Source organism: Cheilinus undulatus, linkage group 15 (genome assembly GCF_018320785.1).
Source record: "Cheilinus undulatus linkage group 15, ASM1832078v1, whole genome shotgun sequence".
Classification (NCBI taxonomy): domain Eukaryota; kingdom Metazoa; phylum Chordata; class Actinopteri; order Labriformes; family Labridae; genus Cheilinus; species Cheilinus undulatus.
In genome coordinates this window covers 21,112,747-21,139,303 of record NC_054879.1, presented here as the reverse complement: position 1 = coordinate 21,139,303, position 26,557 = coordinate 21,112,747, and the positions used below count along the sequence as shown (strand labels likewise).

At 39.9% G+C, this 26,557-nt stretch overlaps 1 protein-coding gene across 1 annotated transcript in view; it reads left to right on the top strand.

Annotated features, from left to right (window-relative positions):
* asmt (acetylserotonin O-methyltransferase) overlaps positions 1–24,921 on the top strand; it is a 29,959-nt gene extending 5,038 nt beyond the window's left edge. Inside the window, exons 4-8 of the mRNA XM_041807678.1 lie at positions 1,273–1,341; positions 5,541–5,659; positions 16,956–17,096; positions 21,379–21,501; positions 24,647–24,921. Coding sequence (XP_041663612.1) covers positions 1,273–1,341; positions 5,541–5,659; positions 16,956–17,096; positions 21,379–21,501; positions 24,647–24,870 — 676 coding nt within the window. The 3' untranslated portion in view covers positions 24,871–24,921. The remainder of the gene's footprint in view (positions 1–1,272; positions 1,342–5,540; positions 5,660–16,955; positions 17,097–21,378; positions 21,502–24,646) is intronic.
* The last annotated feature ends 1,636 nt before the right edge of the window (positions 24,922–26,557 follow it).

Here is a 26,557-nt window from a genome sequence, read left to right as displayed (position 1 = left end):
AAGTATGACAATGAAATGAGGAACTGGGAATATACTGAATATACTGCAATTAATGTAGATGGTAAATTACAGTGAACCCAGTATTGAACCTTGTGGCACCCCTTTCTCAATTTGTAGTACCCTAGAGTTAACACCCTTTAATTGAACAGCCTGGGATCTACCAGTCAGATAGTTAGCAAACCGACCAGCAACATGTTCTAAAAACCCAGTAGCTTTAAGATGCTCCAATAACATACTATGATCCACGATATCAAAGGCTTTGGAGAAGTCTATAGAAAGATACAAACAACATTGTTCGTTGTCCAGGGCTTCAAGAATGTAATTTAAAACTTTCATGGCAGCTACGATCATACTGTGTTTTTATTATTTGACTTTCAGTCAGGTTTCAGAAAAAGAGTTGTAAGCCAGTTATTCTTTAACTTGATTATTGATCAAGGTTTCAATACTAACAGTGTCCAGATTGGTCTGTAATTGTTTAGGACATTTTGATCTCCTCCTTTGAACACAAGAATAACAAAGGCAGATTTTTAGTCCCTGGGAATTTTATTCACACTCAAAGTAAGATTAGAAATTTGGAACAGCTGATGATACATAAAAATACTGAAAAACTGTATTATTTATTTTAGTATTTGAAACCAGCCTGTTTTGGAATGTTTTTTTTCTTGATAAACTATTAACTGATACATACATATATAATACTATTATACAGTACATGTTGATTGATCAGGTGAACATCTGCCTTGTTTAGAGATATCAAAGAGGCCTGCTGAAGATAATGCACAAACAGAGTTTATTTATTCAGTTAAATGAGCATGCTCAGAAGAGTGCAGAGTACGCAGGTGCACAGTTTCTTTTGCAGCTTGAGGATTTGGATTCAGTACCTCCTCGTCTGTTTGAACAGTGTCTCAAGATGGATTTCAGTCTCATTGTTATGTCTGAGGGCAGACAGCCAGCAGCTGTCAGACAGTGTGACTGGATCCACTCTGGCTGACAAGTACAATCCATCTGTGAGAAACAGTAAAAGAAGGAATGACTAAATAACTGTTTCATGTTTGGGAGAGTCCAACAGAAATGTATGGATATAAAAGGCAGAACACGATGGAGGATTCACACAGCAGACATTTATTTAATTTGATTTGACTTTGAGAATAAAATGAAGCTCTTGTGCAACTGCACAATAAATATGTGGATTTTTTACACTCACATAGCAAATGCAATCTCTATATAATGTGGTTTCATGCATGACTATGTGCTATCTCTACCTTGTTCCAGAGAGGGGAAAAATCAGTATGAAAAGGCTTTTGGAGTCAGTTCGACTGACCTCTTTCAAGCTCTCTACAGGTAAGAAACGGTCTTTGTCGTGCACTCACACACAGACAGACCAAACACATCCTCGCTCATCTACATTCTGTCCCTGTCTCTCCGTCTAAAGCCTGTCTGTCACTTTCTTCTCTCTTCCCCCTAAAAACACAGACTCGTGGGATTTATTAGGAGGCAGGGGATGTCTGAGGGTGAGAGGAAGGAGAGGGTGCGGGCAGTGATGTGAGGAAGCTCAGAGTGAGAGAGGAAGTGAAAAAAAAAAAGAAAGAATACATCTGCTGCTGTCCTTGAGGTCTTGTGTGTTTATGGTACCTTGTGCCCACAGTTTTAACGCTTCGCTGATCTGCTGGTCAGCACTTTTCAGGGGTCACACGCTAAAAGTTTCACACTTTGTTGCTAATAGGTTTTGATTAGCTTGCCTGAGGCTTTCTACTGTAGGAGAATGGCTGTCTCAAAGGGACAGAAACCATCAAAACTGACACACAGAGGAATAATGTGCTAAAACATACGCTTGTCTTGTCCTCATCAGGGCAGGATTTGCTCAACCAAAGGACCGTGAAGGTACAGTGTGTGATGTGCAGATAAAAGAGGTGTGAAATACACATTTTTAATATGGAATACAATCAAATGTATCAAAACTTAAAGGCTTATGTATGACTTGCCTGTTACTCTCAGCAGTAGGAATCAGGAACAGTCAAATTCAGCAAACTCTTGAATATAAAATAACATGTATTTTAGGTGTTAGAGCTGGTGCATGAGATTCATTTTATCTTTACCTGATATTTTTACTAAATTACCCCATATTCTTTTACAAAGCAGCTGATAATCTCGTAAGAAAGCTAGCTGAAATGTGTGAGAATATTCAAAATAAGCTCCATGCAGACACGACCTATTTCACCCCTCTGCAGATGAATTTACAATCGAGCTCTAATTGATTGAAAATGAAAATCCCAAACGAAAGAATACCAACACCTGCGCACAATTGACTTAATGTGGAGGAGCAGTTGTTTGCCCCCAGTGATTTCCCCTGTGAACACTGAGGGTGAATTAGCAAAAGGAGAAACAACCACTGAAGTCATTCATCCCATTCTCTGAGCGCTGTAGCAGCAGCAGGGTGATTCAAAGCAGGGTGGATGACTCAGACTCCTGTTTACTCATCACCATTTAACCAGCCATGTAGTGCACCTGAATAATTTACAGCCGAGCCCTGTCTGCAGCTTTAATTCTTCTATTCAAGAAAGCAGAAGAGATTTGGAGAGATCTGCAGGAGAGTGTGTGTTAAAAGAGATTTCAGAAAATATATAGCATAGCATAGAAGTTTTGATCCAACAGATGACCTACTATTTGGTTCACTCCATGGCATTTATGTCAGTCTGTAATGCAATGTTTTATACTTGAAATGTGGACTTCATATAAATTCACCTAAAGTGTAAAAAGATAACTGAAATAAGAGCACAAAATGTGGAAAATTACAGATTGGGTCACTTTTGGTTCTCCCCGCTGGACATTTTATAAAGTCCATGTCTCTTTGTGAATGTTTTTTCTTTGCCCAGTGCATGTATAAATATTGGTTACTAAAGCCAATCTGATCCTGCCTCCTCTTAGCAGTCAAATATCATGATTTAATGACCCATCGGTAGGCCCCACCCCAACACTGACTTGGACACTAGACAGTCTTGCTGCAGGCCAGACGTTCACTCTCACAGGCTGTTCATCCAACACGCCAAATATCACAGAGTTAAACTGCCATCATTTGCTGGTACAACATATTTCCAGTTTTAGATTTTTTATTTTTTTTTTAATTTCACTTTATTCATAAGCAAAGTCTGGCAGTTACATTCATGAAATAACTACATTGCATTCATTACGGACTAAGCAACATTTCATAAATGAGAAAAAGATCTAATCCAAAATTAAATTAGATATAGACATGTTTTAGAAGTAGTTACATGAACGGTGGCTCACTTTAGTTCTGTTAGCCTTAGCTATGGCTAACATCACTACACTAGCTATGTAATTAACTTTACTACATAAGCCAATATAGCAAAGTTAGCTTTAGCAACATGAACTTTAGCAAACATAGCTTGAGCAAACTTATCAAATGTATATAAGTAGCTGCATTCCTTATGAGCTTAGCTTTGGCTACATTAGCTTTGTAGCTACATTGGCTACTTGGCTCTATTATCTATGTAGCATACACAGCTTCAAGAGGTGCATAAGCTACGCTTACTGTATTAGAATGCTTTTTTTATGGAGGATGAGCTTTTTCCTATAAGCAAACTGTTTACTCTGCCTTATTGACGGTTTTGTGATTTGATTTTTAAGGTTAAGTTTTTAACTTTCAGTATTCTAACTGTTACCTTAACCCTTACCCTAAGCAGAAGTTTAATCAGATATTATTAAAAAAGTTTAAGCATGTTTTTCCTTTCTGAGATATTCAGTGTCTGAGATGAAGGGTCTGTGAGAGTGGACGTCAGGATGAACCCTCTGCAGGCAAACCCTCCTCTTTAAATAAGCACTTGAGAAAGTGCTCAAGTTAATGATTATGTTGTGGGTCTTTAATTACAACCTTTCACAAAAATTAATTATGCCAAAGAGCAAAAGTAATTGGTTGAAAAGATGTTATGATGATCTAATGTTATGTAGCTAAGGTTGGCTGTGACATTTGTGGCAATTTATAGATACTGGGTTGCCAACTGTTTCTATTTGGAAGCTACAGTGCATGCCCCTTGCTGAACTGAAGGAACACCTTTTTTTCTTTACTTTTGACCTTTAGAAAATCATTGTCATTATATTTTTTTATTTCAATGAAATAATCATAGCTGCTGCTATCTCTTTGTTTGGAACGTGCAGTGTTTTTCAATGACCAGTAAAAAGCATCAAATTTCCATTATGCCAGTTCTCACTGACGAATGAAAAGTGTTTTTAGTATTGCTGCACCCCTGGTCCTGGTGCCCTGTCCCTTATTTTTATTTCTGGGAGTTGGTAACCATAGATAGGAAGATTTCCAGTTCTGTTACCAGCATTGGGTAACTTTTTTGAGCATTACATTGCAAATATTGTAAATAAAATACGGGTTTATGAGATTTGAAAATCATTACATTAACATTTTACACAGCCTCCCTACTTTGTAAGTTGGGTTCTATTTCAAATCTCATGTCTAAAAATGTCCTGATTTGGCACCCTTCTGTTTTTAGCATCAGAAAGAATTGCCAGAAAAGACACAAAAACTGCTCCAGTTATCAAGATTAAATGAACATTTAGCATGAAACTAGGGCATCTCAGTGGTTACACTTCTACATGATTACACTGTTGATTGATGTAATGATCTCCATTTGATCGTACTTTAAATGATACCCCTCAGTCTTTTGCTATTGCTGATAGCTGGAGAGGCTAAAGCAGCAGGACAACAGTGATCAGACAGCCAAGAAGCATAACTGTGACAGTGGCTACAGATTTGACAGATACCTGCAGGGATGCTGAAGAATACAAGACATGTCTGTGCTAAGGGCAAGCAGATCATAAACCATGCTGATTTTATAATGATGTAAACAACCAGAGATAACCACGCAGAGCGCTTCGTCCTCACTATGATCAGAGGCCTGATGAGACAGTGTGCGTGGAAATGTATTTAATCAGGGACAGAAAGGGTTGCAGATTTTATCGTTTGGGGCCATTCAATAACTCCAAAAATGTTCCCAAATTAAAGCTGACAGTCTGCTGTTTGGCCTCAGAGTCATTTCATCTTTTCACATCCAATGTAATCAGAGTCTGAGGCTGTAACAATGAGTCACTTTCAAAGTTCTTCTCGAGGTCACCGTGTCGTCTGAAGTTGTATCAGATGGCTGATCACTTTGATACAGAGGAGTTTGGATGAATAAAAATCTAGGGTTACAGAAGAGAGGATACTCAGTGTGTGGTTGTGTGTAGCCCCGTAGCGGGGCAGAGTGCTGGCTGATGAGGTGGAGATTCCTCAGAGCAGCAGCGGTCACCACAGGCTCTTCTGCTGCACCCTGTCTCTCTCTCTCACACACACTCTGTGTCGCCACAGGGAGTGACTTTGGAGATGAGGAAAGTTGTGTGTGTTTATTGTTGGACATAGAGCAAACACTCCCTTGGGTGACAGCTTGATAAAGAAAGAAAGTTTTGGTTCAAGTTTTGAGAGGCTGGACTGAGACTTTCTGTCTATGACATGTGTGTGTATTTGTGTGTATGTGTAGGTCTGATGAAGAGATGGTGAAATTTATGCAGTTAATGAACTCCATTTGGAACATCTGTGGTAAAGACGTCGTCACGGCCTTCGACCTTTCGCCTTTCAAGGTCATCTGCGACCTTGGAGGTAAGTTTGTGTGCCTGTGGTTGTGTTTCTGTGTGTGTGTCTACATCAATTCACCAGATCTAATTTCCATAAGGCTGTGGGTTCACAGTCATTAACATTTAAAATTGTTGGTGTCATGTGTTAGCTGGAGAGACAGCTGGCCGAGCCACACAAACTCTCACATGCACACACATAATTATAAAGTACAGTATGCACAACACACACTTAGCCAGCAGTAACCTTTATTATACACCCCCACCCCCATCTCTTAGTAAATCAGTCAGGCTTCCCTAAACACACATCTCAAAGGCACCTCCACCTGGAGTTTCCCTTCTCCTTTCAGAGTCTCGATTAACTAAAGGGCAAATTATTCCATAACTATCAGAGAAAAATGCTGTCAATAACATGTTTTTCAACCTTAGCTGATCAGAGAAAATTATGCCTTTAGTTTGTGTGTTTAAGAAGCTTTACTAAAATGCAACCTTGCTCCTTGTTCAGCATAATTAACTGTGGTAGATCAACTTCTTCTCTATAAAGAATTGCCAGTGCCATCTATGACTATTTATCAATGTTTTATACTTTCCCTGAAACTGAAAACTTGGAAATATAAAAAGCTGGAGCTGTGTCCTTGCCTCTGCACAGAAAATAAAAAGTGTTTCTGCAGAGAATTGGAGTCATCAGAGCTGAGGTTTATCCTGCTGAGATCAAGTTTCCAGCCATGTCTGTCACAACAGTCTGTTTTTCCCCTACTTCATGCCAGGTAATGGCTCTAGCACATGATTCTGTTCCTTGACATTTTAGAAAATAATACAGTTGAACAATTTTCTTTTGTTTTTGCACTGTGGATATCTTCAATATGTCCAGTGTTCATCTCAAAGTGAAATATTTCATCACCTTTCATGTTTTAATGTTGAATCAAGAATGCATTATCTCAGAATATTAGAATGTCCCAAACATCAGTCCAACAAGGATTTATAATGCATAAATGTTGACCTTCTGGACAATTATGCTTATTTATGCACTCTGTAATTGGTTGGAACTCTTTTTGCACAAATTGCTGCATCGTTGCAATGTGGCATTGAGCCAATCAGTCCGTGGCACTGTGAGCTCTGGTAGCAGCCTTTATCTCATCTGTATTGTTGAGTCTGGTGTCTTTCATCTTCCTCTTCACATTTTCCCAGAGATTCTGTACTGGGATCAGGCCAGACCAGTTGGCTGGCCAATCAAACAGTAATGCCATGGTCAGCAAACCAGTTTCTGGTAGTTTTGACTTCACGGTGGGCAGGTGCCAGGTCCTGTTGGAAAAGGAATTTAGTATCTCCATAAAGCTTCTCAGCAGATGGAAGCATGAACTGCTAAATCTCCTGGTAGATACTGTAGCTGACAGCATTGACTCTGGTCTGATAAAGCACAGTGGACCAACCGCAGAAGATGACCCCAAACCATCACTGACTGTGGAAACTGAAACACTTGACTTCAAGCTTCTTGGACTCTGTGCCTCCCCAGTCTTCCTCCAGACTCAGGGATCTTGATTTGCAAATGAAATTCAAAAAGTACTTTCATCTGAAGTAAGGACTTTGGACCACTGAGCAACAGTCCAGTGCTTTTTCTCTTTAGCCCAGGTGGAATGCTGATGATATCTGTGGATCAGGATTGGCTTGACACTAGGAACACAACACTTGTAGCCCATCTCCTGGACCATCTGTGTGTGGTGTCTCTTAATCCACTGACTCCAGCCTCAGTCTTCTCCTTGTGAAGCGCCCCTAAGTTCTTGAATCTGCTTTGCTTTACAATCCTCTGAAGGCTGATCTCATCCCTGTTGCTTGTGCATCTTTTCTTTCTTCCAGTCAACTTTCCATGAATATGCTTTCATTCAGCACTCTGAGAACAGCCTGCCCTTTCAGCAGTGACCTTCTGTGGCTTACCCTCCTTATGAAGGATAACAATGATTGTCCTCTGGACATTTACCAAGTCAGCATTCCTCCCCATGATTGCAGTTGTGTGTACTGAATCATTGTGAGAGAATAAAGGCTCACAAAACCTTAGCAAATAAGACTTTACCACAATACTCTAATATTTTCATGTGGTTGATTTAAGATTTTTGAGAGATGTAAGCCGCTATCATCAAGTTAAAAGAAAAAAAAGCCTTGAAATATTTTACTTTGTATGAGATGAATGTAGAATGTTTGGAAATTTAACTTTCTGATGTAAATCACAGAGAAAAATAGCTTTCACAAGATGCACTTGCAAGTTGACTGTTGGAATGATGAGCAGTCAGCGGTTGCCCTAACTTTATCAGAGAGTCACTGATATCTTGACTTAATAATACTCAAAGACTCTACTCAACATATTTAGACAAACAGGATGACCTACACAGCCTAGGGCTGAAAACAAAATTTATACCAGTCTAATTGGTGAGACAAGCCACATTTGTCTTGAACTGGCTCAGATGATCACAACAAGGAGGGAGCAAACACCACAATAAAGCTCCAAATAAATCTTTAATTTGCCAAATTGAACCAAATCAAACAATAACAAACAACTCTCTATTGAATCAAATTGGAACAAATGAAATATTTATAATATAAAATGTGTGTGAGTCAGTGAAGTCATTAGTATGTGATGTGCATAAGTGGAGGTAGTGTGTGTGAAAGTGTTATATGCCAACACTCACACACTAAAGATAACCCTAGTCTAGCATTATGTAACAGTACTGTAATATACCTGTAGGAAAAGGATTAGGTTAAAAAGAAAGTGAATGTGTAAGGTGAAGTTTTGGCCCAGCAGGTAAAGCAAGCGCCAGTATTCAGAGGCTACAGTCCTTAAGTGCCAGGGGAAAGCTCAGGCAGGAAGTCAGCGGCTTCTAGTGGCGGGAGGCTTCATTACATTTTAAAAGAGCGTTAGACAGGGATTTCAAGCCTGTGTTTGTAAATAATGCTCAGTAATAAGTGTAACCGGCTCATAAATCTTGCATCGGCTAATTTGATACACAGATTTAACTGTTTAACCGTTTAACCACCTGCACCTAATATAGACCACACAAACTTTAGCACTTAACAACCTTTTCAAGGGCACAGGTCAAGTCAGGTCAGGTATGGTAGCATATGCCTGTTCAGCACTTCACCTCGTAAACCTTAGTCCTGCACTGCTCTGGCTTCCTAATGGCCATCCTCCAGGCCCATGCCCTATCTCTCCAAGAGTCCTTCCAGCTAAATCCTCCACAATGCAAGTGGTTGCCTGGTCCTGGGCACCCAGTGCAGTGAGCTTGATAAGGCCTTGGAAAGTGTGCCAGGTGCCCATAAAAGCACAGCCACCTTTCTCGTGTCATTCAAGGGCACGTTTAATGTCAAAAAGTTCTTCCAGAAAACGTGATAGTACCTAACCAACTCTAAGAGCAACAGAAGTTCCTCTTTAGTGGTGGGCATGGGATACTGCATTACATCCTTAACCCTTACCTCAACCAGATGAATGAGCCTTTGGCCAACCAGCTGGCTGAAGTAAGTCACCATCACTCAGAGAAACTCACATTTAGCCAGGTTTACAGTGAGGCATGCCTCAGCTAACCAGCCAAATTTGTTGTACATGGTTACTTCAGTGGTCTCTGACAAAGCATTTCTTCATGAAACGGTCAAAAATCTGAATCCTCATTCGAATATTATTGAACAAAATTTTAAAAGATTTAAAAATTATCCATGACTATGAACAAAAAGGAGTCACATTTTCCACAGATTCATGTAAAATAACTCTAAATTTATTGATCAGCTTAAGACAACTGGTTGAACTGAACAGCTCTGAAGTAAATGTATTACTGTGAGGAAAAATGTTTTGTATGCCTTGTAGGATGACTTTGAGAAATAAGAACAAAGGTCCATTAATAGATCTCCTCTTGTCTTGTTTTAGATTGCCACTTTTTAAATATAAATTGCTAATTCACATCAAGTGTCTGACAAGGTTTTATTGAGACTAGAGGACAAAGTGATGGAGACAAACCCAGGATAGAAAAAGATTAACAAATAGATCATGAACATGTGAGGCTTCAGCTTGAAGAGAAATGAAGAGCAGAGCAGGATCAAAATGACAGGTTGGAATAAAATATTTTAAAAATAGTGATTCATTTGTCACAAGAGTTTTCATCCCCTGCTGAAACCTCATGGTATGAATAAAAGGGGGAACTTTTTTATCTGATTAGTCTTTATCCATCTCATCCTGTGATTTAAACTGAGCACTGAGGGAGCTGAACTTTGTCTCCCCTCATGAATCACTGGCCACGAAAAGCCACAAAATCCCAACTGTGTTAAATCAGGTGAGCAGAAATTCTTGGTTGAAATTACCTCAGCTTTATGAAGAAAAATCTCACTATTTGGCAGTGATACAAGGTACACAGGTGAGTCTTTAGTCTGTGACACCACAGCTGACCACAGAGGGGAGCTGTGAAGCCACTGAAAGCACCTTCTTCCACACAAACACAGGTGTATACTCAGACACAGACACACAGAGAGACAGCTTCTCTGTCTCTTCTCTCCTCTGTGACTTTTCTCGGCACGGGGTTTTGTGTTCATGTTTATGCATTAAGGTGCATCACCGAAAGGAGTGTGGACAGCAGGAGTGTGAAAGGGAGTGACTGCAGTGTCCCACCAAGACTCACTCAGCATCTGTTGTGTCTGCACACACCTGCTGCTTAGGTGTTCCCACTGTCTGTCTGCCTGCCTGTCTGTCTGTCTTAACACTATCTATCTGTCTTTTTTGTCCAACTTTCTACAAACTAGCAGACTTTAGTCTGTCCCAAGAAGGTGATTTGTTCCTTCCGGTCCGCTTTACGATGCCCTTAACCTAGATGTATTTTAATGTGACATTTAACTCACATCATAATGATATGTTTTGTTTAAAAATAAATCATCAACTTAAAGGTTACTGCAAGTCAGGGGGAATGTTATTAATAGTTCTGGGCATTCTGTGTTTTTATGCTGCTGTTACACATGGCAAAGTCAGCCACTAATGGAATTATTCACATCATGTAAAAGTAAAATATAATTAAGATACGAGTCTTCCTAAGAGTTAAGAATAAATAAACAAGGGTGAAGTGTTCTTAAAGTTCCTGTTTTACATTGAAAAAAGTATATAGTATGAGCAGATTTTGTTTGAAGGTTGAATTATTATTATTGTTGTTGAATTATTATCATTATTGTATCTTTTTGCTAAATATTTTCAATTGCATATACATAAGAGGAGATTAATTTAGTAAATACATATGGAATAAAATAAAATAAATTTTGCCACACCTGTTAATCATTAAATTCAGGTGTTTCAGTCAGAACCATTGCCACAGGTGTGTAATATCAAACATCTAGCTATACAGTCTGTAATTGCAAACATTTGTGATACAAAATGGGTCATTCTGAAGAGCTCGGTGACTTCAAGTGTGGCACTATGATTGATGCAATAAGATGATTTGTGAATTTTCATTCCTGTTGGATATTCCACAGTCAACTGTAAGTGATATTATAAAAATGTGGAAGCATTTAGGAACAACAGCACTCAGGCGTGAAGCGGAAGACCATGTAAAATCACAGAGCCGGGTCGATGACTGCTGAGCAGCACAGTGCATAAAAGCCACCAACTGATTCATTAGCTGAAGAGTTCTGAACCTCCACTGGCATTAATGAAAGCACAATAACTGTACTATGGGAGCTTCATGGAATGGATTTCCATGGCTGAGCACCTGTGTGCAAGGCTCACATCACCAAGTCCCATGCCAAGTGACAGATGGAGTGGTGTAAAGCACACACACACCAACACTGAATTGTGGAGCAGTGGAAATGTGCTTTGTGGAGTGACGAATCACACTCCTATGCTTGGCAGTCAGATGAGTGAGTCAGGTTTTGGCAGATGCCTGGAGAGTGTTACCTGCCTGACAGCATTATGCCACCTGTGAAGTGTGGTGGAGAAGGGATAATGGTATGGGGCTGTTTTTCAGGGTTTGTGCTCAGCCCCATATCGCCAGTGAAGGACAATCTTAATGCTTCAGCATATGACATTTTGGGCAATGCAATGCTTCCAACTTTGTGGCAACAGTTTGGGAAAGCCATTTTCTATTCCTTCATGACTGTTCCTCATGCACAAAGCAAAGACTATAAAGACATGGTTTGATGAGTTCAGTGTGGAAGAACTAGACTGGCCTGCATAGAGCCGTGACTTCTACCCATCACTTTCAGGATGGGTGCTTTGCAAGATGGATTCGCCAGTGAGAAACAAGGAAATGGGCATATCCATCTGCTTTGCAAGGTTGATTAAAGATGTTGGTGTAAGTTAGTCACCCAGATAGGAAGTCTACATGACACCAAAACATACCTGTATGTAAGTAGAAGTGTTGGACTTCAGAGCACATACTGCTGTGAATTATTCAGTAATGAACTACAACTGGAAATTAAGTAATGCAAGGAGTAACACACAACAATACAGAGACAGACAAACACAAGAATAACATGGAATAAATATGACACAGAAAAATACTCCCAAACTCCCATCAAAGGATTTTTATTAACAAACCGAGGCAGTGGGGTTAGCTTGGGGTCTTCCACGGCGTATTGTGTTTGGTTTTGCTCCTCCTCGCTGCTCTTTGATTCTTCTCCTCTGTCGACCCCTGTTTGATGTGGGAGTCAGAGTACCTGTGTTGGTGTTTGTGTAAAAATAGAGAGAGCCTTTATAAGAATACAGAGTGATATAGTAGCAGCAGGTCATGTTAGGAGGAAGGCACTGCTGGGCTTGACACTTTGCCCTGTATATACACTTCCGAAGTCGCGCACAAACACACACACACAGATCTATTTAGCTTTGTAGGTTTGTCAAAGTGAGATCCTTTGATCCTGATTTTACCTCACAGCCTTTCTATTTTAAATTCATATTGCTTTATGAAGCATGACCGCTGATAATGATGCTGCCAAAACATCAAGTTCAAATCACATCCATATTAAATCCCTGCTCCTTGCTTCTGTTGTGTGTGTAGATTTGTGTTGTTGTGTGCGCCTTTCATTTCCTTATTTTTCACTGAAATAATCAGTTGCGACAGTTCTCTCTACGTGGAAAGTGTAAAAAACAAGACAAAAAGGCTTTGCTTTACTGGAGGAGAGCTCTGCATGAAGCTCGGTTTAGCTATTGACTGACTGACGCAGTTGTTATTCTCGTGCCCGTAGCCCATCTGTGTGCCCATGGGTGTGTATGTCTTTAATTCAATCAATCTATCAACAATCAATCAATCAATCATAAGTCAACTCTTATTATACAGCTCTAAATCATTACAAAAGGTATCTTAGGACAGTTTATAAATAGAGCAGGTTAAGACTGCCCTCTTTGTTATATTATTTACAGAGACCAAAAATGAATTCACAATTAGCATGCAGTGGGAATGAAAACCTTCTTTATAACAGACAGAAGCCTTGAGCACAAATAGACTTAGTGCTAGACAGCCATCTGCTGCAGCTGAATAAGATGAGAAAATGAGATGGAAAGAGAGGCAGGCGGGAGATATACACTTGCTGTTGATACATGCACACAAATGCATGGCTGCCATGCATCCTCAGCACTGGTCTGACGAATCAATTGTGCACAACCTTAAAAATTAATCTGATGCGGACACAAGATGCAGTATGCACATGACTGGTAGAGGTGGCATGGAGGTGGAGAAGGTGTGACGGTCAACACAGCAGCAGAAATGAGAATGCTGAGAGTTGTACAGACAGACTGATAAACAGAGTTATGATGTGTTATAGTCACTGCACACAGACAAATATGTCTGCATCTATGATTGTATTTTCATTATTTTTACCCTGTAATAATTATGAAAATACAATTGGTGTTGCAGTTAAAAAATTCAGTGTGTAGTGACTTTCATTGTATTAGTTTAGCGTTTCATCTAGTTTATATCTGATGATTCTACTCTTGACATAAGAGTAAAAAAACAAAACAAAAAGACAGTCAAAAGGACTCTCTCTGTTTACATCATCTGCTGTAACAACATTATCAATGTATCAATAGTGTGAATGTATTCGTCTGAAAGTCAACAGTTAACATAGTTACTAATTAACCCAACACACCACCAGCATTACAAGGAAAATGTTGGCAAAACAGAGTGCAGAAAGTATTGATCTGTCCACCAGGCATCAGTTTAAGCTAATCTGTTGTGACTATTAATTATTTATATTTATCGTATTAGTTTTGAGCTCAGAATTATCACCATATTTGCTGTCTTCATTTTTGTAGTTTACAAGTTGGGAAGATCCAGGTATTTGGGGATGCCTTGGATGCTGCCATCAAATGAATGGTGAGAGTGTGGAATTTGTAGAGCAGTTCACCTACCTTGGCAGTGAATCCATCGATCTAATAGCAAGACTGAATTCAAGCACAGACTTGGACTCACACATGGGCAGTAGATTCATTAAGCAAGACAGTATGGCACTCCTAGAATCTGAGCATGCAGAGGAAAGTCAGAGCCTTTCAGTCCTTGGTCTTCCTGGCCTTGCTATACTCTAGTGATGCCTGGACGTTGACTGATGGCCAGAGGCACCAGCTGGACTCCTTAGTGACAGCTTCTCTTTGGCGCATTTTTGGGTTTAATTGGTAAGAACATGTTTCTAATGATAACATGCTCAGGAAAGCAAGGATTGGAAGAGTCAGCTGCTTGATACCAGAATAAAAGCCATGCTTTTAGGAGCACCTGGCACGCTTACCCAGGCTTGATTCAGTTCACCACATACTGGGTGCCCAGGACCCAGTGGGCTGGTCTAGATAGGATGGGTCCCAGGCCTGGATGATGGACATCAGGAGGCCAGAGCAGAACAGGACCAAGGGTGATGCCAGGAAGTGTCGAACCAGCGCTCCCAAACCTAACCTGACCTTTTGGCAATGCCAGTTATTAAAGTCTAAATATATCTTATTTTTAAAAAACAAAAGTTTTAACATGATAATATTTGTATAACTGATAATTGCTGCATTCAAATCAAGCAGATACAAGGCAACAGAGGTGCGACATGTCACACAGCAGAAGGCACAAACTGTCCTGGAAGGATATAAAGTTGGTTAACGGAGTTGAACACAACTCCAGTTGATGCTGTCAGCCTAAAATGTGGTTGGTATACACTACAAGAAAATCTAGCCTATTTTGTGCCCTACCCCCCTCCCTCACCACCTTTCCGATAATCCTGAGCAAAGTCCTGATATTTTGATGGGTTGTCTATGGGTCTCTAACATCAAACATGTTCAATATTAATGATCCAATCTCCTATTGTATGGATGAATCCCAAGGACATGAAAGCACACTCTGTGGATTATCACATGAACATATAGATGGCCTGGTTCACAGTGTGTACACAATGCTTGTTTACCCAAACAGGGATAGACAGTCTCTGATAATTACCTTTACATTAGCTCATGCAGTCACTTAAAAATCAACATACCAGAAGATGTACGTGCTTTCTGAAGACAACATCCATTTATTAATCATTTATTTTTCTTCAGTCTGTCCAGGGCTGGGTGCCAATGGCAGCAGGCTAAGTTAGTTAGTCCAGATGTCCCTCTCCTCAAGTACTCCCTCTAACTCCTCCCAGGGGACCCCGAGGTGGTCTCAGCCCAGGTGGGATATATAATCCTGTTGGTGAGATCTGGGTCTACCTTTGGATCTCCTCCCAGCTGTCCCTTTAAGAAAGACACCAAAAACCCCTGAACTGGCTCTTGTAATAAAGAAAAAGAGCAGCTGCTGTGCTCTTAGAGCCAGCTGGATGTCTGCTCACCTAACCCTGTCTCTAAGGCTCAGCCTAGCCACTCTCTTTTTCAATCACAAACTAAAACTCACAACCAGGTGATAAATTTAATTTATGCTAAAGCATCAACACACCTGGAATGTATACCCATCAACTAACAACTCACCCAGTTCACGAAAGAACCCAGAACAACATCTAAAGACCTGCAGGCCTCAACTTGACTCAGTTAAGGTCAGTGTTCATGATTTTACAATAAGAAAGAGACTGGGCAAAGATGACATTAAGGGAGAGTTCCAAGGCCAAAATCACTGCTGACCAGAAAGAACACTAAAGTTGGTCTCACATTCACCTAAAAGGCAAAAACAAAAACAACAACAAAAAAAATGTTGATAATTTCCAAGGCTTTTGGGGATATTTTCTATGGATTAATGAGACAAAAGGTAAACTTTCTGAAAGGTGTGCATACCATTTTATCTGCCCTAAAACACAGAATTTCATAGTAGGAACATCATACCAACAGTCAAACATTGTGGTAGTAGTGTGATGGTCTGGGTCTGTTTTGCTGCCTCAGGACCTGGACCTGTAATTGATAGAGCTATGAATTCTGCTCTGTACCAGAAAGTCCTGAAGGGGAATGTCTGGCTGTCAGTTCGTGACCTCATGCTTAAGCACACTTGGGCAGCAGGTCAACCTCTGAATGGCTCAAAACAAGAGAGTTTTGAAGTAGCTGAGTCAAAGGCCATTCATGCTGGAAAACCCTCCAATATGGATGAATTACAGCAATTTGCAAAGAAGTGTGGCACAACCAGTTATAGGTTCAGGGGGCGATTACTTTTTCACATAGAGCCAGGAAGGTTTGGATGTCCTTTTCCTCTTAATAAATAAAAATTACCATTTAAAACAGCAATTTGTATGTACTCTGGTGATCTGTGTCTTCTTTTAAGATTTGCTTGATGATCTGAAAAAATTTAAGTGTGACAAATCTACAAAAAAATGAGTAGAAAATATGTATACATATTTGTTGAGATATTTCAACGAAAACCAAAAAAGTGCCCTCTTCATAGTGGCCCTAGAGGAAGGCTTGGGTGTCTCTGAGGATGATAGGATTCATTGTCTGAGAGCCCACCAATATACAGATTATTCCATTATTCTTGGCAACTTTGAACAAATCCATTTAAATGCTCATACTCAAAAACACTTTATATTAATTCTATTCAGATAACAATCAAAAGTATGTGCGTGATTGTGTTTGCTTTCAGTTGGGATGTTTTTGCGTAAGGCGGCTGTCTCAGTCAATTTAAATTCAGCTCAATTCAGTCTGCTTTATTTGCATGAATGTTAGATGAACCATATTCCCACAGCCACCACATACAAATCATGCAGATAAATAATGGGTACATACCTGAGAGCAACCGTTCCACTCGTGTGACTCAGTGTGCTCTGTGTATCTGTGAGCAGTATTTGTTTGTCTGATGCACCACCTTAATGAAGGTTGAGTGTATTCATTCTGCTGAAACTAAATGTAATTTTCTCTCTATTGCTCTCCCCCCTCTCTCTCTCTTTAGGCTGCAGCGGAGCATTAGCTAAACAGTGCACGTCAGCCTACCCAGAATGCTCTGTGATGATCTTTGACCTCCCCAAGGTGGTGCGTACATCAAGGGAACACTTTGTCACCGAGGCTGACCAAAGGATTAGCTTCCACCAAGGTAACGTCATCATGACTGGGTGAATTCACTTGACATCACTTACAGCCTCTCTCTCTCACTCACTCACACACACACACACACACACACACACACACACACAATCGTACAAATACAGAAATGGTCTCAGAAGTGCTACAGGATAAAGTTTTTGATATGGTAAGAAAAAAGGAACTTTCTCAAAACACTCAGTGGGATTCGCTTGAATCATCTAAGCACTGATTACTATTCAACTAGCCAAGCAGACGTTGGTATCCACATGAAATTTGGATCAGGTTATATTACCGTCTTTGTACTGACACCTGGTATTATACATTGTGATCCCAAAATCATGTCAGCACACCTTGTGAGCCATTTGTGCTTGGGGGTGAAAAAGTCATTAGTATTTCTTTGTTGGCCTTGCCTCTCAGAGCATAAAGAGGAAGACCTGAGTGACCTTTGAAATTGTAATTCTGCTTGAAGGTATGATAATGCAAGGGTTGTTTACCATCATTCACTTTCTTTGCTCACCAGCAAAACACTTCATAAGGCATTGTGGGTTTTCATTTAACATGGGTCAGTCCAGTAATGTGAAGAAAGGGAAGAGCTGAAAAATTGAAAACCTTATGCAATAGAGGGTGAAATTTGCCTGCCGGCTATGTCTTTGCTATAAATGAAAACTAGGCCAATGCAGTGGTGAGACAGTGATTTGATTTTTTACTTTATTGTACATTATGGGACCCCTTCTTTTTATGGCTTTTGCCTAAAAGATAACAGATGCAAAAAAACTGACATGGCACTTGGCAAAGGAATTATAGGAGAATGTAAAGGTTTATTTATTCACCTTAGCTTGGGAGAAAACTGTTAGCCTGCTCTGTAGCACCACTCTGTATACAACAATGAATAAGAAGTTGCATAGGTGATGTAGCAGTATTTGTTGGTAACTTGTACTGTCCATCATACGGCTGGTTATGACACATTTATTTCCTAACAGCATATTAGAGCATTGCCATCTTGGAGGACAGAGTCAAGATATGGGATTACCACTGGTTGCAGAATCTCATCTCAATATCTCTCTGCATTGAGATTCCCCCAATGATGACAAGCCTTGTAGCGCCACATTATGTAATAATGCCGCATTATGTAATAACCCTAACCATAGGACTTAGTGTGGACTCCAAGGTATGCCCTAACCAACTACCTTGCCCTAACTCTGACCGCTTAGTGACTTATGCCTAAAACTAACCCCCCTTCAAGGCTCTAGACTAAACACCTAACCTTAACCCTAGGACTTAAGGTGGGCTCCAGGGTATACCCTACCACCTTGCCCTAACCCTAACCGCTTAGTGGCTTACAAAATGCAGCGTTGATGAATTGAAAATGTATTACATTATTACATAACATGGCGTTATTACATAATGCGGTGCTACAAGCCTTGTTATTCCAGTGAGGGAGATGCTGCCTCACACCATCACACTGTCTCCACCAAAAGATGTTACTCTATCAGTGCAGCTATCAGCATAGTGCTCTCTGTGTCTTCTCCACACTGGCCCTACCAACTGCCATAGGCAGAATCTGGACTCATCGCTTAACATAATGCTCCTCTACATACCCAGGTTCCAGTGCATGTGTTGCCGACACCAGCACAAGCCTCCTAGCATCCCTATGGGACTGGATGTTGGCTGCGTGCAGTCTGTTCCTGATTGGCAGAGACTCGCCAGCCATATTGGCCCTGGCCATATCAGTCAAACGGGGCATGCCAAGTCTCTGAGGAGATCCCTACTGACCACTGTGGCAGGACCCACGCACTGTCAGTACCCGGGGGCACCAGAAGCTCAAAACAACGGTCAGTAGAAACATCAAAACAAGCAGTGTTGTGGCAATGGCACGAAAGAGATGACAAATTTTTCATCTGCAAACCCACATACTAAACTCTGCTATATATTAAGGTATGCAATGGCAAAAAGGCCAGGAAGGAGGTTTGACACAACCTAGGTCATGCTCTTTGCACAGTGGGGGGTGCCATTATGATCTGGGGTGCTTTTTCCTTCAGTGGAACACTGGAGCTTCAGGTTGTGCAGGGGCATCAAATGGTGGCTGGCTATGTGGAGATGTTGCAGCGGGGATCCCTCATGACTGAAGACCCTTGTCTGTGTGGTAATACCTGGGTTTTTCAACGGGACAGTGCTGCAGTTCACAATGCCCGCCTGACAAGGACTTCTTCCAGGAGAATAACGTCACTCTTTTGGACCATCCTGCATGTCCCCTGATCTAAATCCAACTGAGAACATTTGGGGATGGATGGCAAGGGAAGTTTACAAAAATGGACATCAGTATCAGACAGTGGATGCCCTTTGTGAAGCCATCTTCACCACTTGTAGCAACGTTCCCACTAGCCTCCTGGAAACACTCGCATCAAACATGCCCAAACAAATTTTTGAAGTGATCAACAACAACGGTGGAGCTACTCATTACTGAGACCCTTTTGAAACTTTTATTTCTGTTTTGAGGGGTTTTCTTTTTTTGTTGTTTTCTTTTTTTTTTTTGAGCTAGAGTCTTACACTTTTGATCAGCTGATGAACAGCCTATTTCAGTTTAAATGTTGTTTTCAATAAATTGCTCACTCAGTTTTTTTTTTGTCTCACTCCCATTTCTTCCTTTTGCATTTTGAAGCTCTACTTAGAACCTCCTTAAGATCCAACAGTGCAAAATGTAAATTCTTTCAATTTTTCAACTGTTCCTAAAATTTTGATCAGGAGTGTATTTACAAAGAGTGTGATTTATCTTTGCTTTAGTGATGTATGGAATGTCACATAATATAACTTTACATTTTAGGTGACAGAAATTGCATTATTATCCTATATGATTACAAAATCAGTGCTTTGTCACATTTCATTCAACACACTTTGCACACTGTAAGTTTAGTCACAGATGTGGGCTCTATCAGATTTATATCTTAACGTCGTCTCCCACACCATGATCCAGTTTTGTTTGCTTTTAAAGAGCAAGGGCACTTCTTGGCACCTGTGACATTTGAATCCCAATTAAATTTTACCAGTGAATATTCTGACATGTTTCTGGCAGGGTTACATCCTGTCTGCCACAATCAATCTTGATTTCCTTTAGAACATCTAATGATGTGACATAAGACATCCTTTAGAGGTTATTTCTCTTTCATTTCAATGCAACACCAAACACGGTGAGTTGGTGTTTTTAAAGTTCAGTGACACACTTCATAGCATTTCAAATTGTATGAAGAAAAAATGTACGTGTTTAAGCAGTGCCTATAAAGTATTCCCCATAGTGAATATAATTTGGCTTTTTTGACAAAAAAAAAAAAACCCAAAACAAAACAATAAAACCTCTTTAATGTCAGAGTGAAAGCAGATTTCTACAACGTAATGCCAATTAAGTAAAAATATGTCATGTTTAATAAGTGACTACAAAAATATTCCCCCTCTTAAGTCAGTATTTACAGTAGTGCATGCACCTACTGTATATTAATGATTTATAAAATCAATAAGAAGATAAAACATCCAAGAGGGTAAATACATTTTTATTGCCACTGTGTATTCATGGGCTTTTACATGTCAGTAACTGTCCAATCAGCTGTAACTCCTTTGTGAAAATGAAAGCATTAGAAGGCACTGTTGATAGAACCAGCTGTGTTGCTATGCCTGCACAGCTGCTGCTCTTGGACTAACAATATCATGAACTAAACTGTCAATTTAAACCTTGTGCTTTGTACTGTCAATTCTCAAGCCCAGCATCAAATGTGGGAATAAGTTCTAAGCAGCTTGTGATGTTGAAAACCCAGATCCAAAATCAATCCCTGCCAGTCCTGCTGTTCTCATCCAGGATGTTGTTCAACGCAGCAGCAACTTAACCCTGAAAACACTGATACATGGATTCTGACCTTGTGTAATTAAATTAGCGCAGAGGTCTATGTGCTTTATTACTTAATGGCCAGCAAGGACAGGGAAATGAGAGAAGGACAAGCACAGTTAAACAGGTTTAAGTAGTGCGAAGATGTAAATAAAGAGCTGAACTTTTAATGTTTTACTTGTAAAGTTTAACTTGATCATTGCTTTTGACATGCACAGAATAGAGTAGATATACTTTGTAATAATTATATTTGAGTATTTGATCCAGTAATAGAATTACAGTCATATAACTGAAAGGCTTGTCAGCAGAATTAGTCATAACGTGAAATGATTTAATCAAATATCATGTCTAATTCAGTACATTTGGATCATAAATGGAGACATATCTTTTCATGACAGGGTATGTTTGTGTTTGTTTTTAGGGGACTTCTTCAAAGACCCCCTGCCAGAGGCTGACCTCTATATCCTCGCCAGAATCCTTCATGACTGGCCAGACGAACGCTGCATTGAGCTGCTCAGCCAAGTCTACAAAGCCTGCAGACCGGGTATGTGTGTGTGTTCTGTTGGAGTATCTTTGAGTGTAAAAGGGATGAGTACTTCTTTTTTTTCTTTCCCTGCTTGAAATGAGATGGCAGATTGTATCCAACAACGCAGCTGATCCCAGAAAAATCTGTCTCTCTGACTTTGATCAAAGACACAGACGCACGCACACAAAAGCAGCAGACGCTATCAGGAGGAAGAAAACCCTCTTGTGTCTGTGTGTCTGTATGTTAGAGGGTTGAAGAAAAAGAGGAAAAGTAAGTAGGGAAGCCCAGTATTGCTGGACAGCTTCTGTATAAAGATTCTCAGTGGAGCCACACTGTAGATCTCTTTAATGGTGGGCATTATGACTTGTTAGAACAGGGGAAGTGCAGGTGTTGATACAGTAATGATGTCTACTGCAGTGCAATGCAGCAACAGCAATAGATACACCTGTTTAGCTCCCAGTGAGTACTAGATGGGATTTCAGTGCTGAAATTTGCTTAATGACAGGTTGAAATCAGGTATAAACAACTGAGACCTAATTTCAACATTTCTTCAAAAAGCAAAAGTAGTTATTAAAACTGGTCACACGATATATCTTTCTTGTGTAACTTCGTCATGCTGATAGTAATCATATTTTTAACAGCATTCCTCCCAAGTCAACTTAACCAATGCAAAGAAATGGTTTCAATTATTTCATTTTATTGCTGATGTAGCTGGTTAAAGGTGGTATTCTGTATCATAACTCCCTCTCACCATAGGTCACTGTGGCCTACATAAAACTTTTTTGCAGCTACTTTGTCAAAATATAATATGGATCAAGCACCAGAGCTTTTTTTCAGCCCTGTACAAACCAGCCCTAAACAACCACAGATGCTTGGTTTTGGTGTAGGTTCATTTAAATGCAAATGAGTTCCTTCTCACCTGTCCCTCTCTTACATGGGATAAGCCACTCTGATACATCTGCTTGATTTCAAAGCTGTGGGTGGAGATCTATGGTAGATACCAGGTTAGGAGCAGGTATTATAATAATAACTTATTGTTATGTAACAATATTTCATGTTTTCAGTCATAAGGGGCCTTAAACAAAAACTTAGTTGGCTTTTTTTACATTTTGTGGGTCAGTTGATTCTCCAAATAACCAAATATTATGTGTATTATGTGCAAATGCATATTAGCTTCTACCATAACTTAGCAGCTTACAACAACCAAATACCATCCTCCACTCAAAACAACAACAAATCATCCCAACAAATATTTAACTAGTGATCCATTAAAATGACACCACACTGAAAATCTGTGCTTCAAATTGAAATTCGGTCAATTGTCCAATAATAGTCCTCATAAACGATCAATTGTAACCGCCGCTAAAAGACAATAAAATCTAACCTCTGTGGTTTATTTGGAGTAGTCCCAAAGAAAGACCAACCAGCGACCAGCGTCTACTGTGTATAGTCCATTAAAGTCCTCCTGTTATCCATGGCTCTTCCCACACTGCTGCTGATTAGGCAGGACACCCTGCGCATGAACAACCGGCTATGAGGAAGTGAGATAGTGCTCTCGCCATCAGCCCCAACAATCCACGCTGTTCTGCGTGACTGGATTTTGTGTTGAATACAGTTCCATTTTATCAGTCATCGGTAGATTTACCCACTCTTTGATGTCCACTACAACTCCCTGCCCTGTCCAGGCCCATCCTTGTCCCGGCTACTGCATTGGTGCTTGTACCGCTCAGCTATCTACAGTTCTCTTTGTTTTGGCTCCTTCCAAACCACTGACTTTATATAAAAAAAAACTCACTGAGATTAAAAATTTCTAATTCAGGAGTGTCCTGGCCAAAATTTCTCTTCATAGATTTCAGTATCTCCAACGTCCCTTGGAGATAGGCTTTGCTTGACTTCATCCACATTGATCACATGAATATTCACTACCTAATGTGGTATGCTACGTACACAAACAACACCAGCATTGCACTGGAAGTAGGTTGTAATTAAATTACTCTGAGTTTATACTGAAGGATTCTTGCAACATATCTTCTAGATAACACATTATAAAATGTATAATTATTCACTGTTTCTTATTTAGTAATTGGCATATTTTTCAGCTGGACATTTTGGACGTTAATATTCTTATCTGCTGGACATCTGCCCGTAAACACCCAGCTAACACAAACTCTGGTTTATAATGCTTGTTTATCTTGATACTTAATTTTTTCTAACTGTACTAACTCTGCCACTTGCACAGTTTTTAAACAAAGACTGGGGTACAAGTGAAGGGATTGTCAGCAGGCCTGGGGCAAGCAATTGTAGGTAGAGGTATTATAGAGGTAATTAAGTTGCCCCTGTGCTGCCACCTAGCATTCAAAAGAACAACATGCCAATAGTGATAAATCAGCTTTAGCAGGGCAAGTGTGCCTAAATCTTCCAGAATATTACAGTCCACAAGAGTCAACATGCAGCCTTTTTGCAGCCATGTATAAAGAGTAACAACTAGTGCTTTGCATAACATCTTTACTAACCTGATTCAAGCTTATACACAGCAGGGCCAGGACAACTTGTACAGCAGCTATATTCTAAATGAACACCATTCAGCTCCCAAACAGACAGCACAAACAAAACAACAGACAGACAGCAAATTGCTCCACTATATAACACAAACACAGGCACAAGGTCACACTCTCAAGTACAATGAGAGATGGAATAAATCCTGCCTTTAAGAAATCATTGCCTTCATGGCACCATGCATTTTGATTTTCTGAGCTAATTCCTGCTCTATAGAGATCTTTGCAAGTCTGTTAAGTCTCTCTTGTTCATGGTACTGCTGAGCTAAAAATATATATTTTTCAGGAATGATAAAGTAGGCTTTGATGACAGTTTATGATCAAGTGATACGTGAACATGACTATAGGCTGCTCTGTTGCCAATTCCTCTGCAGCAGTGAGGGTTAAGCTGATCCTATACTTAAATTGGGGTCAATAATCTTAACAGCATGTCCCTTTGTTTTTTATCTCCCTTAGTATTGATCTTTTTTGTATTCACATCCAGATAATTTTCCATTGCTGTGTTAACGAATGAAGTTGCGGACTGGGTTGTTGGCTCTTCGCATGTCTAAGTGTGGATTGATTGACATAAAAAGTAAACAATCTGAACCTTTTGGCCCATCCTGCAGGAGGAGCTGTGCTGCTGGTGGAAGCGTTACTAAATGAGGACGGTTCTGGCCCGCTAACAGCGCAGCTCTACTCTCTGAACATGCTGGTACAGACTGAAGGCAGAGAGAGGACGGCTGCTCAGTACACTTCCCTGCTGGCTGCTGCAGGCTTCACAAACATCCAGCACCGCCTCACAGGGAAGATCTATGATGCTGTGCTTGGTCACAAAGAGACTCGAGACTGATACATGAGGGTGCCTAACAAAACCTTGTGACAAAAGCTGTAAAATCTTGAAACGTGCTACGACACAAGGTTTGTATTTTTATTTTAATTTCACATTAAGGCTCTTCAGTGAAACAGGAAGTTTCTTACTCCACACTCTGTATCTGTTTTTCTCTGATTCTGTATTACCCATTAAATATTCAAATATATGGTTTGGATACACTATCTTTCCATGGCAATAAACAAAGTGCATTCCATTCAAGCAAGCATTTTTATTTTGTATAATGGTTTTTAGCTTACAAGTACGTAAAGGACTGCTAAAACTGCCAGGTTAGAGTGTCGTTAGTCATAAGCAATCTCTCATAAGCACCCAAAAGTGCCAGATTAACTGAAGAATATAAAATAACCCTAAGAAAGTAAAGTGCAGGATAAATGAACTTATTTATACACTACTTAGATGTCAATTTAATCTCTTCATGCTTCATCTCTTTACTTCTGTGCTATTGTTTGACAATGTCCCACTGTTTTCTTCTTTCATCCCACTGTTAACTTCTTATCAGGCGGACTGACTTCCATTTACATTAGCCTCATCCATAGTGTCACTGTGAGGAAACATGAAGTTATGATGAGTCAAATTGCCAGGGAAATCTGTGAAAAATGTTCAATCTTGGCACCAGTGGATCAAATTTGTCACACGTCAGAGTGAAACTATATCAATATTTTGCCACATCCTTTATTCAGCAACTAAGGATCAATTTAATGAATAATAGTTCTGCCTTAAGACTATCTCTGCAGCTTTACCAGTAGCAGGTAGCATGGTGTATAAAGTAAAATTGTATATGAATCCTAGCTGTTAAGATTAAACTTTCTTATCAAAGAGAATCTATATTGTGACAGTACTCTTAAATCATTTGATGACCTCAAAAAACACTCCAATTTACCCCAGTCCCAACTATGGAGATATCTTTAATTACCTCATATGTTGCAAAAGTTTTTATGGTAAAAGTTTCACAATCCAAGGTAAGCTGAAAAATTCAGTAAAGCTTTACAGACACTAGATAAAGGGCATTAGCAGCATGATACCATACGGAAGAGATAGAGATGTCACAGCCTTTAGGCTTTGCTGGGGATGAGGTTTGGGGATATTTTATGATAAATAGGAGTGTCTATAAAGTGACGTCAACTTTCAGACAATGTCGAGAGATTATAACAGTGAGCCTTTTAAATCTAAATTGCTGCACCAATTTTATTGGACGTTGAACAGTTTTTTTTACGCTAGGCTGAAAAGACTTGACTACTTGACTACAACTAAAGTTTTGTGTTGATAAGGGTGCACTGCTACATGTGCTATAGTCATATTCCAAGATTAGTCAGTATAGGATAAAGATGCAGTTTTACGTTGTCAATGTTCATTGCTGTATACCCTGGGACAGTGGCTCTCAATGGTGGGGCAAGCCACACTGATGTGCCTTAAGGCAGGTCTAGGTGTGCTGTGTAAGTTTGTACAACCATAAGTTATAACAACAATACAATGAGTAAAGATACCATAACGCGTCAAATAGGTTACTTTGCATGGATAAGATTATGGTGTGCCTTGAGATTCTGGCTTGATCTTAGGTGTGCCTCAGGTGAAAAAGTAGAGTGGGGTCTGACTGTAGATCACAGCTCTAAGACACTCCCCTCTTACAGACCGCTATATGAGACTCCAT